We start from the raw sequence: 16,255 nt of genomic DNA, 5'->3' as shown, positions 1-16,255 counted from the left end.
TAATCTAGGGACGGATTATCAGAGACATCGTATAAGCATAATTACTTTTAGTTAAAAAAAAATTATAAAAGCATGTTCCTCGCTTTAGCTTGTTACAAATGAACGAGTAGATTAAAACTAGTGAGATTAATATCTCATAATAATAATGGGTTAATAATTGTAATTAAATTTTATTTTTTTTTTGAAAAATTAGTATGTACGAAAATCAATAATAAAAAGAAGCACCAGTAGAAGGAAAAGAATCCAAGCGGACCAACACCAACCCTAGTCCGGTCCACGTCGCGGCCGTCTCTTTACCTCTCCCTCCATTTTTTCTATTCCCCAATCTGCTTCGCCTTGGGCGCCCCCTCCTCGTTCCCGACTACACCGCGGCGGCGACGACAAGCTGTGGAAGGAGCTTCTTGACCCGCGCGTTGCCTCACCTCTCTGTCCACTCGGAAGCAGCACCCTGGATCAGTGGTCACGGCTTCTTTACCGGCAAGTTATTCCATTATTTCTATACTTCTCTCTGTCTTAATCATTTGGTCATCCCCACTAGTTGCGGCAGTTGCTTCAGTTTTCATCTCGCAGTTTAAGATGCTACCACCCTTGAGTAATTAGTACATCCGAGTTCTAATGCGGATTTATTTAGTAAATTCATGTCCCAATATTCTGCAAAAATATGTTTTTTCCCTTGTATAATTTACTAAGATTAATTATGCAGCTCTTCGTTGGCTTGGTTATATTTTGACAAACACGTAATTATCAACATAGATGGAAGAAATTTCAGTTCCTGGCAAGCGGAAGCTATTAGTGCAAGAATCTGATAACAATTATGCATCTGCCAATGAGACAACGAACTCTGAACCCATTCCAAAGCGAAGGAGCCTTGCTCGTACATGTATTCATGAAGTTGCAGTGCCAAAAGGTTATACTTCTCCAACCGATGAATCCACTTATGGAACTCTTTCAGACCCTGTGTACAATGGCAATATGGCAAAGACCTATCCATTTGAATTAGATCCTTTCCAAAGAGTTTCGGTTGCTTGCCTGGAGAGGAAGGAATCAGTGTTAGTCTCAGCACACACATCTGCAGGTAAGACTGCTGTGGCTGAGTATGCCATTGCAATGTCATTCAGAGACAAACAAAGGGTCATATACACCTCACCGCTAAAGGCTCTGAGCAACCAGAAGTACAGGGAGCTCAGCCAGGAGTTTTCTGATGTTGGGCTAATGACTGGTGATGTTACAATTGCACCAAATGCAAGTTGCTTGGTCATGACAACAGAAATTTTGAGGGGTATGTTGTTCAGGGGCTCTGAGGTGATAAAGGAAGTAGCGTGGGTTATCTTTGATGAAATTCACTATATGAAAGATCGTGAGAGGGGAGTTGTATGGGAAGAGAGTATAATATTCCTGCCACCAGCCATTAAGATGGTTTTTCTTTCAGCGACAATGTCTAATGCCACAGAGTTTGCAGAGTGGATATGCAACTTACATAAGCAGCCATGTCATGTTGTGTACACTGACTACAGACCCACTCCATTGCAACATTACATGTTTCCATTGGGTGGCTCAGGTCTTTATCTCGTTGTTGATGAGAATGAGCAATTTAAAGAAGATAATTTCATGAAGTTGCAGGAGACATTCACTAAAACAAGAAAACAGTCAAGTGGAAATAAGGGCGGTATGAAGGTGAGTGCTAGAATTGCAAAAGGTGGAACTGCATCTGGTGTTTCTGATATATATAAGATTGTGAAGGTACGCGTTCTGTAGCCTAGAGAGTTTATTGGCATGCATATTTTCTTGAAGCTATTCTTATCTTAAATATTTATAGTTTTATTGCATAGGAAATGCTGATTCATTTATTTGGTGAAATCTTGAGTAATTGAATATAAACACAACAGTGTTGTATAATTATAGTCTTTAAATTGGTCAGTATAGGATTGTAATTGAGGAGCTTATCCAAGGTCTTTGCTGAATAGAAATAAATAATGTGCAGCTGCTTAAATGTTAAAATCATGGCTCAAACTACGGTTCCATGTTTGTCGATGCTGCCAAAATATTTTGTTTCACAGGTCTCCCAAAACGAATAATGTGGCAAAACATAGTACCTGAGCCAAGACTTAGATAGCACAATTTGTCCTTTGTTCAATGTTGAGATAGGACCTAGGTAACACTCACCTTCATAGTACCTGATGCGAAGGATGAGTGATTTGCATTGAGTCACCCTAGCCTCGTTTTTTCTTTCATTGAACATTGAGATACAAATTAAGCTCTTCCTCTCTGCTCCACTTCGAGACATCCCACCTATGTCTTTTATTCCTGCATGCTGCATGGAGACACCCCAACTTTTTCTTCTGCTTCCTCTGCTTTGCGTAGTATGTCTCTCACAAGATCATGGCCGTGAGGGTTTATTGTCATTGCTCAATAACAACTAGCAAGAGCTCCATTGTAGGTTGAAGCAAGAGTTCCATCGTTCCATATGCTTGATTTTAATTTAGGAAGATTTTGAGTCAACTATTCATATGCTGCTCGATGCTATTCCTAAATCATTTGAGTTTCACCTGATCTTTCATATTACCAGCCAATTCTTAATCATGTATTTATATATCTTTCAAAAATTAAATAAACTCGGATCATCCATGGACATTTCTGATCTAACTGACCAAGTCAGTTCAATGTCAAAAGAGTTTTCAAACTATAAAGTCCAGTCATGGCATTTTCTGTACATTTTGGGTAATTAGTTAATTCGATATGAGTAATTGGTAAATTTGATACAAGTTAAGTGATTTAGATCAGAATTGCAAAATGCTAATACTGTATTTCCTGAGTAATAAATTCTCTATCAAGAAAGGAAATTGGTTGAAATTTACTAGGATTGAAAATGGAAATAGAGTGGTTGGTCCTCAAATTGAAATAAGTTGAACTGTAACTTGAAATGAATTGGTATATCCTCCTGACGTACCAATTTCTCCTTGAGAAGACTTAGACTTGCTACAACTTTCCCCTCTTGAAATAGACTTCCAAATTATCATGTCTGTATGCTTCTTCATTGGATCCTAACTTGTTTCTTGTCCTTTTTGGACCCACAAACTTGTGTAAATGCCCCCTTCCTGATTAACTTATCATTGACACTTTTAAGTGAATGAACTCCTTTGGGCATTTATCAAACTCCATTAGGACAATTTAGGGAAACCTTTAAGGTAATTATCAAGGCAGTTTAGATTAGAATTGTCTACCTGCTTAGACAACTTAAAAAACCTCTGCAAAAAATTGGAAAATGATTCACCACCTTTCTTCAATGTCATTGGACTACTTGCATTTTGGGCTATTTTGCTACTACAAGCAAAATATGCCTCAAAGTTAGCAATGCTATTGGAAAAGCATGGCACATCAGGTCATCTAAAATCCCATATAAGGACCTTTGGGAAGTAAAAAGCACTAACATGTATCAAGTTCTTTAGATTGGTTTCTCTAATATCTTTAAGATGACGGATATCCTAACTGTCGACGCCTTAATTCAAATGGCTCCATGTATTTTCTTTTTCACATTTCTGCCCTACTTTCCAACCTCGGTACACTGTCTTCCATGTCTTTAGGTGCTCCTCAAATTCCTCCTTTCCATCAGTTTCATACTTTACCTTTAACTCTTCTAAGACATCAACATTCTCGTTGGGTCTCTTCTCTTCCTCCTCGATCAGTTCAAGAAACATCTTCCGACTAGCTCAACCTCTTCCTGCCTGGCTGGAGCCTTTAACGGTTTATTCACTCCCAAATCAAGCGAATTCCAGATTGACCTCTTCTCTTCTCTTCCTCTTGCATTTATGGCTAGCATCATGCTTAGCACCTTCCTACAGATGGAGCCAATCTGATTTGATCAAAATTAACAAATACTGCAGTCTGCTCGCTGTTTAAGCTAGCTTTGACCTTGATTGGAAGTTGACTAGAAAAGGTCAAGTATGGAAGAGCTCAATCAAGCTGGATAGTGCATTAGGTTTAATTCAGTTGAGCTGTTGAGTTTAGTTGAAGCATAAGCAACTTGTGATGAATGTGGGGTAACTTGGTTGAGGTGGAGATAGGTTGTAAAATATAAAGCGTTTTTAGTTGATCAAGGCTAAGATTAAGAGAATTATGAAGGTTAGTGCAAAGGGAGAGTTTTTGATCCAAGGTGGTGAGTTGTTATTCTTCAGAGTTCTCTAGATCATTGCTGTAAAATTTGATTCCAATGCTCCCATCTGTAAAGTCATCTTACATGTGGCTCTTGGCCTCCTTTATATTTCTTGCCAAATAGCCACCACATGGTCTAGGGTCCTATGTGGTGCCATTTGGTCCAGTGTCCATGACATCACGAACCTTAGGATTGGTTTTTTATCTGTATCATTTGATATAGGGCGATATGGAGTTCTATAGGTGAAGTTTGATATATTTTATATATGATACATATATAATACGATAAAAGACTTTATAAATTTAATGTCTGAAAAGCATAACTAATAAGGAATCCAAAAAGATAATAATAACAACAACCAATCCTTATCCTACTAGGTATGGTCAGTTGTATGGATCCTTCTACGTCATTTGACTCTATCTATCCCCTATTATATATTTATATATAAATAATATATCATTTATATTTAAATAAATTTTATCTTGTTTTATTGTTGCTAACCGAGCCTTTTTTTGATCTTCTTTGTTTGATGTGCACATTTGTCATAGTTTCACATCGCCTAACTAGAGCATTTATTGGTCGTTTAAGTAGATATCCATACCATCTCTCAGAATTTTCTCTTAATAGGTGCAGCCTCGATTTTCTCTCTAATATTTTCATTTCTTATTTTGTCCATCCTTCTATATCTCCACATCCATCTTAAGATCCTCATATGAGTAACTCTCCTCTTCTTCTCATGTGCTAGAGTCATGGTAATTCCTTATAACATAGTAGATCTTACTGTCATTTTGTAAAACTTTTCTTTAATTTTTAGAGGTACTTTATTTGATATTCTTCTTCATTTTAATCAACTCGCTTGTATTTAATGTAAGACATTTCTCAATCTCTCCATCTTTTTTACAAAAATGATCCTAAATACTTAAAAGTCTTAGTTATAGATAATTCATCATCTCCTATCTTAATAATTGTCGCATTACGTCTAGTATTACTTATCTTAAATTGCATATATTCTGTTTTACTCTATTAAATCTAAAATCTTTCACTTTTAGCTTTTCCCACTTAGATTCAAGTTTAACATTTAGTCCTTCACGTGTTTCATCTATCAAAATAATATCTACAAACAACATGCATCGTGGTACCGTATAATGGAGGTGTCTAGTGAGTTCGTCTATGATTAGTGTAAAAAGATAGAGAGTTGATCCTTGAAGATTCGGAAGGATACAACAACAATTAAGCCTTATCCCACTAGGTGGGGTTGACTTTATATATTCTTTTATGCCATTGAGCTTTATCTCCTACTATATCATCATCTATATTTAAATAAATTTTATCTCGTTTTATTGTTGCGAACCAAGTTTTTTTGGTCTTCCTCGTTTAATATGCGTGTTTGTCATAGTTTCACATCGCCTAACTGGAGCATTTATTGGCCGCATGCCCGTACCATTTTAAACGTGTCTCTCGAAATTTTTTCTCAATAGATGCAACTTCGACTTTCTCTCTAATGCTCGTATGTCCACACATCTACCTTGACATCCTCATCTATGCAACTCTCATCTTCTGCTCATATACTCGAGTCATAGCCCAACGTTCAGGTACATATAACATAGCAGGTCTAATCGTGATTTTGTAGAATTTTCCTTTAAGTTTTAGAGGTACTTTACGGTCACATAAAACATTCGACGCTCTCCTCTATTTTAACAATCTTGCTTGTATTTTATGTAAAACATCTCTCTCAATCCCTCCATCATTTTACAAAAATAATCTTAGATATCTAAAGCTCTCGGTTCCGGCAACTCGTCATCTCCTATCTTAACAATTGTCTCATTATGTCTAATATTGCTAAACTTAAATTCTATATATTTTGTCTTTATTCTACTAAGCCTAAAACTTTTCTCTTTTAATGTTTCCTGCCAAGATTCTAGTTAGCATTTACTCTTTCACATGTTTCATTTACCAAAACAATATCATTTGCAAATAGTATGCACCACGGTACTGTGTCTTGAATGTGTGCAGTAGTTCGTCCATAATTAGTATAAAAAGATAAGGACTTAGAGTTGATCCTTGATGTAACCCTATCTTTATTGGAAATGTTTCAGTTACTCTGCCTAAAGTTTTTACTTTAGTCATTACATCCTCGTATATATCCTTAATACTATTACATACAATTATATATATATATATAAAAACTAATTACATATAAATTTCATACTATTTTATTATATAAAATTTATTAAGCATAATCTCATATTTCTAAAATTAATACTAACTCCTTGGAAGCTATAATATCATAATGGAAATTCTCAAATATTTTAAAATTCTCATGAGGATGAACTTATTGAAGGCATTTACAAATTGAATAAATCTTGTGGTAGCTGCTAGTTGTAATCTATATGCCACTTCAGCATGATTAGTTTTGAGGTTTAGGGGTTTTTTCATTGGAAATCGAATGGGTTTGAGAAATATCATGTGCTGTTAAAAGATTGTGAAAATTTGGTAGAATAAACAAGAAATGCAGAAAATTCAATGTACCAATTAATGAGGGTTAATATTTTGTATGATACCTATACAAGCATACAGAATGTAACTTCATGGAAAAGGTTGGTCGAGGGTTCAGTTCAAACGTCCTTTCACTTTATCCATTTAGAAAACCAGCATTTTCTTTCCAGAATGAGTTGCGCGGTGGGTTATATTTTAATGAGCCCCCATTTTTCCTTCCCTCGTAGATGTTCCTGGTTTATCAACTGCTTATTTGTTTTTATTTTTTCTTTTAATTGTAAAAACCTCTTTTAACTTCACCAGATATTGATAGGTAAATAATTGAGATAGTGGTTAACATATGGACATTGAACAATGGATGAGAAACACAAATTTTATTATGGTCCAAGATCCAGAAACTAGCATTCTGTTATATTATATTATATAGACAAGTACACTTTCTTTGGGAAATATGTGCATTTGGTCATTAACACTTCCATCAATGCTTTGAATTTTGAAATTTATGATGCCACATGGCACAAAATCAAATTATTTGGAGGTGTTAAAAAATATTGAAGAAAACAACATTAGATCAACTTATCAAGAAGTGGTTGTCACTAGTATCTAGTTCACCACTATATGAAAAATAAGACATTCTTAGGGCAAATAGATGATAGGGATGTGAGTGCATTATGATAAAAAATATTACAGGTCTTTGCAGAAGTGGCTTCACTGCGCTCATTATTCCTCTGCATCTTTATCAATAGGTAATTTACAATGAGGATGAGGAATTAGAGATTTTGAAGTTTGCCGACATGTCATTACAATGTCTTTGGAACATATAATCTAATGTTTCTTTGATGGTAAATTTGGCATGTAATAGGAGGTCGGCGTTTCCACTTTGTGAGTCAATATGTTTTGTTGGCATGCTTAATATTTTGCAGCTGGACAGGGACAACGGTCTTTTATCTATCTTTCCCTCAGTGCTTGATTTCATAATGTTGTCACTTGCAGATGATAATGGAAAGAAAGTTTCAACCAGTTATTGTTTTCAGTTTCAGTAGAAGGGAATGCGAACACAATGCTATGTCTATGTCTAAACTAGATTTCAACAGCGAAGAAGAAAAAGATGCTGTTGAACAAGTTTTCCGTAATGCAATCATTTGCTTGAGTGAAGAAGATAGGTCTTTGCCTGCAATAGAATTAATGCTGCCACTACTGAAGCGTGGTATAGCAGTGCATCATTCTGGACTTCTTCCGATAATCAAGGAATTGGTGGAGCTTCTTTTCCAAGAAGGACTTGTTAAAGCTCTTTTTGCTACTGAAACAGTATGCTTTACTCTCTCAATATCTCTCACGACACTTATTTCTTTATCTCGCTTGATAAAAATGCTGGAGTGAAAGCCTTTTATGTATAAAGTGGCTACCATATAGTTGATTGGGAAGAATATCTCTTGGTACTGAAATTACATCTGCCATGCAGTTGTAATTTCAAATAAGAGCATACTTCTTTTATTCTTTACTTTGTTTAAGTGGATGCATCATTTATTCATAAATACTGCTCATTGGGATTTTCAGTTTGCTATGGGATTAAATATGCCTGCCAAAACAGTTGTCTTTACATCTGTTAAGAAATGGGACGGTGATGCCAATCGTTACATTGGATCAGGTGAATATATACAGGTAAAAGGTTTTCATGTGCTAGTCCTCATGGTATAGAAGGGTTATCAACTTATCATGCAAAAATGTTTTTAAAATAAAAGGGGAAGTTAAAATATGCTCAATATCATGCAAATGCTTAGCTAAACCTAATGGTCCTTCTTTTCCTCTTATATTAAAAATGTTTCTTTTTCTCTCTTGGGTTTTAATTTTTCTTGGTTAGATGAGTGGAAGAGCTGGACGCCGTGGCAAAGATGAGCGTGGTATCTGTGTGATAATGATTGATGAAGAGGTAAACATTCTTTAAGCAACTTATTAGATAAAATCATTATCATCGTGACCATGAACAAGATGTGTTTGTGTTGGCTTCATGTATGTTATCGCTCCTTTGAACTTTATGCAACTTTATTGTAACATCTATCATATTTCAAGTATATTGACATCCCTTCTGGGGCAACTTTCCCCAACTTTCCTCTAGGTTCAAAATATTAGGAAGTAAAAACATCTAAATAACAACAGAAGATTGCCTCTCATCTATTTGGGTCTGCAAAGTAACTCTAATCTTACTTCTTTTTGGAACTCTAAGTCTATATCAGTCATGATACCTAGTTCATTGAATCATGAATAACCTAGCCATACATCTACTAATGATAAAATTCAATTCTAAGCCAATTTTACAAAATTTCTACTTTAATCAATCATAATTAAAGCTCCCTGTATCTGATATAACATATCCTTGCTCGAAGGAGGGGTTCACATGGCCTCTTTAATTTTTTTGATCCTGAAATGAAGGCAAGCCTGCTTTATTTATGCAGCAATGGCGACCAGAGATCAAAATCCTTCTAGGGAAGAGGGACTGACAATGTAGGCTGGAAGTGATAGCGCTGCCTAGGCTGTGTGGGTTCGTGCTTGTGTGTGTTCCATGCGAGCAGGACGGGAAGAAGACTGGGCCTCTCTTTGACAAGGAGATCTAAGGTAGGGTAGCTGATTGATGTCTAATTGATTGTTGGCAATGCAATGAACAGCCGATGCATTGGTGTTGGTGAGTGCCTATCAAGACACGATGGTATAGCAGCACATCTGGAAAGGCTGCATTCACCATTCGGCATCAAAGGCAAGCACAGATGTTGTGACGCTGAAGGGAGCCGAGGACATGATGCAAGCAGAGGCCAACTAGGGGTTGCTGTTTGATGAGTCCGAAGCTGTAGGAGATGTTGGTTCTTGATTCTCGGAGAGAAAGGGTTTTGTGAGAGGTGTTTCGTGTTGGTGCTCATGACAGGAAGAAAGGGGTTTGGTGGTGGAACCGACGGGGAGAAGTGAGCTTGTATCATGCTGATCTAGGATTTCAACATTGATACAACTTGACATAGCATGTGACAAAAACCCTAACCTCATATAGAGGAAAAGTAGGATATTATCTCAAAATTGAATATAAGACAATGACGTATATTTGATCCCAAAAACTAGGCAAGCAATTGGCCCTATTAATTTACTACCAATTTAAAGAACAAACTACTAAAAAAAAATAACAAATCAAATTGTAATAATTATTAACAACCTAAGATTAGAATTCAAAATTTAAATTATTCCTTTTCTTCATCAGTGTCACTGTGTGGTTCTGCTTATACTGTATGAAACTATAGGGAACATATCAGATTGTGAGATCGGGAAGTATAGGGGAAAAGGGAATTTTTTGGCATGCAAATAGAGAGGGAATCCAATATTGGTAGACTCCTACCGCCTCAGTAGCATCAGGTCCCATGGCTTAGTCGGTGTTCGCGAGACAATTGAAGAGAGAGAGAACAAGGAATTTTTTTTATTAATTGTCAAAACTATCCCCTAACGCATGCGCCTCTTGTATAGGCTTTTACAACCCAAACACAATGCAGCTATGAATAAATTGAAAAAGAAAGCAAAACTGATATCATATTAACCCCAACCTTGAACTAGTTTAGTTAATTTGAACTGATTTATTTTATTTTGTACTATTGCTGATTGTAGAAGACAGGAGGAGGAAGAGGAGGAAAAAGAAGCAAACAATTGATTAAGTACCATACCACTGAAGGGAGAATAGGGAAGAAACTGACAATAAGACAGTTGTTAGCTATAAAATATAAATTACCTTCAATTAAACATAGAGTGTCAGTAATTCCTTACATTACAATTGGACTACCCACTAACATATAAACTACCTTACATTACAGTAATTCCTATGATATTCTTGAATCCCTGTTGCATCATAATTATCATCACTGGTAGATGACAAGATGCATATAATTGTATAGGATTGCTTCATCATTTGAGACTGCCAATTAGAGTGTCAATGGAACATCAGGCAAGAGATGTTTTGTTGGAATTATGCCTGTTTCAAGTAAATTGAATCATCTTGAATCAATTTTGAAAGTTTACACATGTGATTAGAAGACAGAGACTCATTACCCCAAATTACAAGGGCTTCTGCAGTTTACCCTGTTTCAAATTTTCAGTGGGAAGGGTAAAACTTAAAAAGAATTAAACTAGAATACTTAAAAACTACTTATCGAAAATGCTAAAAATTTTACAGCTTATAATCATAGATAGATGAGTGCTGCCTTAAATGTACAAAACCATTTTGTAGAAACCTAAATTACTAAATGCAATCTGTGTCAACATTTGCTAGTGTTGATTTAATGATTTAAAAATGTATGAGCATTGTACCTCAATTAACAGTGGTAATATAACAACAACAATCCTCTTGACTATTAGAAGTTGAGATTGATGTCTCTTACCACCTCCTTTTGTCCATATTAACATGATTTTGTATTTTACTGGTATTAGTAGAGTTCAATTCGTTAGTACTTAATATTTCTTTATAGGATTTCCAAGTTATTCACACTCAGTTTACTGATCTTTTTGGAGACTCAGCAATTGGTCATCACAATCTCTTTTGCCTCTTCAGATGGAAATGAAAATTCTCAAGGAAATGGTTTTGGGTAAACCTGCTCCCCTTGTCAGTACTTTCAGATTGAGCTATTACTCAATTCTGAATTTGATGAGCCGTGCAGAAGGTCAATTTACAGCTGAGCATGTTATTAAAAATTCCTTTCACCAATTTCAGTATGAGAAGGTTTTGTCCTTTTTAAAATTTTAATCAATGTTGGATCATTATATTATTTATTTAATTACTTAAGGTAGATAATTAATTTACTTAGTTCAGGCATTACCTGAGGTTGGCCAAAGGATTTCGACGTTGGAGCAGGAAGTTGCTTTGCTTGATTCTTCTGGAGAAGTAAGTTATCTGGGTGAAACTGTAAAAGCATTCTCTTTTTTTTCCTTTGAAGCTAATCTATTGGAATAACATAGGCCGAACTTACTGAATATCACAAAATGGAGCTTGAGTTAGCTCAACTTGAAAAGAAGATCATGTCTGAGATAACCAGACCTGAAAAGATTCTTATGTATTTGGTACCTGGTAGGCTGGTGAGTTGCAATACTACAATATTGGTAAATCTCTGCAAATATCTGTGCTGCCTATTATTTCAGCATTTTCTGAATGTGGAACATCTATGTTCACCATAATGTATTGAGCAATAAAAACGTCAAGAAACCATGACGCTTAACTATATTGAAACTTAACCCGCCATTGAGATCCAATAGTGTCTTGAACAATTAGAGCAAATCCGTTGTTTTTTTCTTCTTCCAGGTCAAAGTACGAGATGGTGGAAATGATTGGGGTTGGGGAGTGGTGGTAAATGTAGTGAAAAAACCATCCACTGGATCAAGTTCTTTGCCTGCTAGTTTGGCTTCCATCCGAAGTAGTAGTGCATACATTGTTGACACTTTACTGCACTGCTCTCCTGGTTTAAGTGAAAGTGGCTCACGTCAAAAGCCATGCCCACCTCGTCCTGGTGAAAAGGGTGAGATGCATGTGGTGAGTTGATGCTCTTTGCAATTTTTTTGCATGGAAGAATTTATGTTTTTAAATTGGTATGGAATTCAAGTTGTTTAATCGCATGGTTTAATATTGACAATTATAAATATTTTATAGGTTCCAGTTCCATTGCCTCTGATCTCTGGTCTTAGCAGTATAAGGATTGCAATTCCTTCTGACCTACGACCCGCAGAAGCAAGACAAAACATTCTTCTTGCTCTTCAAGAGCTAGGAAATCGATATCCACAAGGACTACCTAAGCTGCATCCAGTAAAGGTATATTACTAACTTGTTGAGGAATTTTAAAGTCTTATTTGTGCTTGTTTCCATGCTTGAACATCCTGTTTTTCTCATGTTCTGAATATCTTTTATTAGAATGTGAAGTGACATTTCATTTGGGCCTCTGCCAAAATATAATACAGAAATTTAAATAATGTTATCTATGTAAATCCCTCAATAAAGCCAAAGGAAATACAAAGGAAAGTAAATAGTTTATTTTTTTTTTTGCTCAATGAGTTCCATAGAGAAGTGATAATGAAGGCCATGAGGTAAAGCTTAACAGGAGCCACATCAAATTAGAAACTTTATCAGAAGTTGGATGATTCTTTTGTTTATATAGTGTTGGATATGACTGTATTTATGCTATACTTTATTTGGGTTGTGTGAGGGAGGAATTGTCCTTCGCTGAAGTTGTTACTTGGCACATTAATAAGTAGGTGGCAGCACTGTATATAACCAGATGATTTTGTAGTAGGATTGTAGTAGCATTTGGTATTCCTACATTTAGCAGTATTCAGAAAATGTTGACTGTCAGTGGAAGGTTTGATTGAGAACAGAAGTGATGGGGTTAAACTTGTCTAATAAAGAAAATATTTATGAATCTTTGAAGCTGCTGGTTCTTATCCATTTTTTTTTCAATAAATTTATTTTGGCATTTTTGGCAGGATATGGGAATCAATGAACCTGAACTTGTTAACTTGGTTAATCAAATTGAAGAGCTTGAGCACAAAATATTTGCTCACCCATTGCGTAAAGTACTTCTGTTTTTTGTCGTGATTGTGGGATTCATCTGAATAAGACTCCTTATGTTCTATTTTTTGCTTTACAGTCTGGTCAAACTGAGTCGCAGTTCAAGTCCTACCAAAGAAAAGCTGAGGTGAATCATGAAATACAACAGCTCAAGTCGAAAATGCGCGAATCACAAGTATGAATGTGCTGATTTGTTTTTTGCAGATGTAGTTTTTTTTTTTGTTTTTTCACACTAAGTGTTCATGCACATGCTTGGGTCCATTTGCCTGAGTTCGAATCCTTTGTCCCCAAATTTTTCTGTCCCCGCGTCCCCTTGCCGATCGGATGGACCAGATTACATCTCAAGGATGCCTTGCACATCACGAGGATACTGCACACATCTTAAGGATGCCATGATGCCTTGAGATGTAATCTGGTCCGTCCGATCGGTAGGGGACACGGGGACAGAGAAATTTGGGGACAGAGGATTCGAACTGCATTTGCCTGGGTTCAAGCACAACCCTTGTTATTTTCCCCTAAATAAGATTATGAACAGATGAATAAAGTGGGCATTCAAATTTTTAATATGCCAAGGTAATAATATTGTTGGCACAAGTGGATATCTGACAAATTTTACCTAAATTTCTATAGCTGAAAAAATTTCGTGATGAGCTAAAGAATCGTTCTAGAGTTTTGAAGATGCTCGGTCATATTGATGCTGATGGTGTTCTTCAGTTAAAAGGCCGTGCGGCCTGTTTAATAGACACTGGTGATGAACTCCTTGTCACTGAACTGATGTTCAACGGTATCCCTTTCGGTTGCTCCTTGGTATTTTTTTTTTTCTCTTATTGGATTTAGGTCTAACCATAATGGGTGGCTGAATAGGTACGTTCAATGATCTCGATCATCACCAAGTAACTGCCCTTGCGAGCTGTTTTATTCAATGTGATAAATCAAATGAAGAAATACGACTGAGGAAGGAACTGGCCAAGCCTTTACAGCAACTCCAGGATAGTGCAAGGAGAATTGCACAGGTTTGTAAAACTTTTGCTGTCCAAGAGAGATGTAAATGTTCAATAATGATACATGCATGCTGGAATTTAGATACAACGTGAATGCAAATTGGACATTGACGTGGAAGAGTACGTGGAATCAACTTCTCGGCCGTATTTGATGGACGTCATATATTGTTGGTCAAAGGTCGGTATTCAATTTTGGTTATGATTGATCAGGGGACTGAGTTCCGATATGTTTCCTTAATCTTCTTTTTCAAGTAATGTAGTTTATCTTCTACGATCAAAACAAACATTGATCATAATGTATGTTTGTACTTCAGTCTACTATATTATGTGTAAATATTGAACATTCACCAGTTTCGGCTTGCCATCCTGGATAAATTTGTGTTGAAAAGATTGGAAGTTTTCCTATTAAGATACATTTTTACCTTGCCTTTAAATTGGTTATTTTATCTCCAGGGCGCATCATTTGCTGAGGTGATTGAGATGACTGATATTTTCGAAGGCAGCATAATACGACTTGCCAGACGATTGGGTGAATTTTTGAATCAGGTTAGTTTGAGTTTAGCCTACCTCCTCACTTAAAGCTTATCATGAGTTAGTTTTGATGAATTTTTTCTTCTTCGTATTCTTCCTATGACTAAACTCTTAATTAAATTATATATATTTTTTCAATAACATTCTTAAGATTTCTTGAACCTTCCAAAATGTTATCTAAATTCGCACTGTTTCTATACTGCGATGTTGTTCCATCTTTCCAGCTTGCAACTGCTGCTCACGCCGTCGGAGAGGCGACGTTGGAGAAGAAGTTTCAAGCTGGAAGTGAGACTCTCCGACGAGGTATAATGTTCGCCAACTCACTTTACTTGTAAACGGTACGGCAGTATGTTTGGCTAGGGATCGTTTCTCTGGCAAATAAACTCTTTGAATTTGGTACAATTAGAAGCAGACAGCAAGCAACGATGATCATTCGGTTCTTATTTTTTGGAAATTTATTGCAAATATTAATACGGTTACCAGTGATCTTTGTTTTACATATATTGGGCATCCATCGGCGAAATTGGCAGGGAAGGGAATCGCACTTTCTGGAACATTCTTTAGAAGAAGTCCTGGATACCTTTTCCGGCGAACACCTTGTCGGAGATCTCGGCGAGGATGGCGTTGACGGTGAGAAGGGCGACGCTGGAGCCGGCGATGACGGCGAGGACGACTCCGGTTGTGCCCACGACCTTTCCGAACGGCGGCCACTCGATCTCCTTCACTTCCTCCGCCACACCTACCCAAAAATCCGACGATGAAGACGATTCCTTCCTTCGGGCCGCCATCACCTCCTTGAGCTCCTCCGCGACGGATGCGTCGGTGGGCGCTTTCTTCTTCTCCCCGCCATTCTCGACCTCTCTTTGTGGCTTATTTCTCTCCTCGTCGGCCTCCGACTCCTCGAGAATCTCGGAGGCGCCTCCGTTGCCCTGGGCGGAGAAGCGTCGCGGGCGGCGGGTGGGTAGGGAGGGGAAAAGCGGGCGGGAGGCGTGAGGCGGGCGGAGGTGGAGAGATTGCGCGTGGAGGATGGGGAGAGCTGGGCTGAGAGGGAGGGGCGGTGGCGGAGAATGCGAGGGCTGGAAGAGGGAGCAAGAGACGGCCATGCTATTGGATAGGGCTTCAGACCCGAGCTCACTACTCGGGTACTTCTAGGGCCGTTTCTGAACCCATTGATCCTTTTTAACCTTTTCGTTTTTTATTTTTACTTTTTAGAAAAATAAGACTGATATTCTATTTAACTTTAACTTTTTAGAAAATAAAAACTAATATTCTATTAATTCCTTTTTACAAAATAAAAATTAATACAAAGAATATATTTCATTATTATTAATTTTTTTTGAGATGTTCATCCGGATTAGATATCCGATTCACATGGAAGACCCGGTGAGTAGTAGGTTATATATATAAATTTTTTTTTAAAAAAAATATTAATTTTTATTGATATTAGAGTAGGTTATATAGATATTTTAAAAATTATTAAGTATAAAAGATTTTGTTTTT

General features: G+C 36.8%; 2 protein-coding genes across 3 annotated transcripts; one reads left to right on the top strand and one right to left on the bottom strand.

The window, feature by feature from the left end:
• The first annotated feature begins 232 nt into the window (after positions 1 to 232).
• Positions 233 to 15,252, top strand: LOC121971561 (DExH-box ATP-dependent RNA helicase DExH10). Of its 2 annotated transcripts, none has more exons than XM_042522884.1 (17): positions 233 to 477; positions 754 to 1,740; positions 7,640 to 7,954; positions 8,204 to 8,308; positions 8,508 to 8,576; positions 11,223 to 11,390; positions 11,481 to 11,552; positions 11,627 to 11,743; positions 11,967 to 12,194; positions 12,312 to 12,470; positions 13,139 to 13,228; positions 13,303 to 13,398; positions 13,854 to 14,007; positions 14,088 to 14,236; positions 14,307 to 14,402; positions 14,678 to 14,770; positions 14,980 to 15,252. In XM_042522884.1, the coding sequence occupies exons 2-17, from the start codon at positions 754 to 756 to the stop codon at positions 15,088 to 15,090; spliced, it is 3,009 nt and encodes a 1,002-aa protein (XP_042378818.1). In that variant the 5' UTR covers positions 233 to 477; the 3' UTR covers positions 15,091 to 15,252. The 2 variants fall into 2 exon arrangements, with proteins under 2 accessions (XP_042378818.1, XP_042378817.1); XM_042522883.1 differs by having other exon boundaries at positions 704 to 1,740.
• On the bottom strand, positions 15,188 to 15,921 carry LOC121971562 (preprotein translocase subunit SECE1). Its single transcript, XM_042522885.1, has one exon. It carries the CDS (start codon positions 15,856 to 15,858, stop codon positions 15,316 to 15,318), a length of 543 nt encoding a protein of 180 aa, XP_042378819.1. The 5' UTR covers positions 15,859 to 15,921; the 3' UTR covers positions 15,188 to 15,315.
• Between the last annotated feature and the right edge of the window lie 334 nt (positions 15,922 to 16,255).

This window comes from Zingiber officinale, chromosome 4A, assembly GCF_018446385.1.
Source record: "Zingiber officinale cultivar Zhangliang chromosome 4A, Zo_v1.1, whole genome shotgun sequence".
In the NCBI taxonomy this organism is placed as follows: domain Eukaryota; kingdom Viridiplantae; phylum Streptophyta; class Magnoliopsida; order Zingiberales; family Zingiberaceae; genus Zingiber; species Zingiber officinale.
The sequence above is the reverse complement of the archived record's forward strand: the minus strand, read 5'-3'. Positions and strand labels throughout refer to the sequence as shown.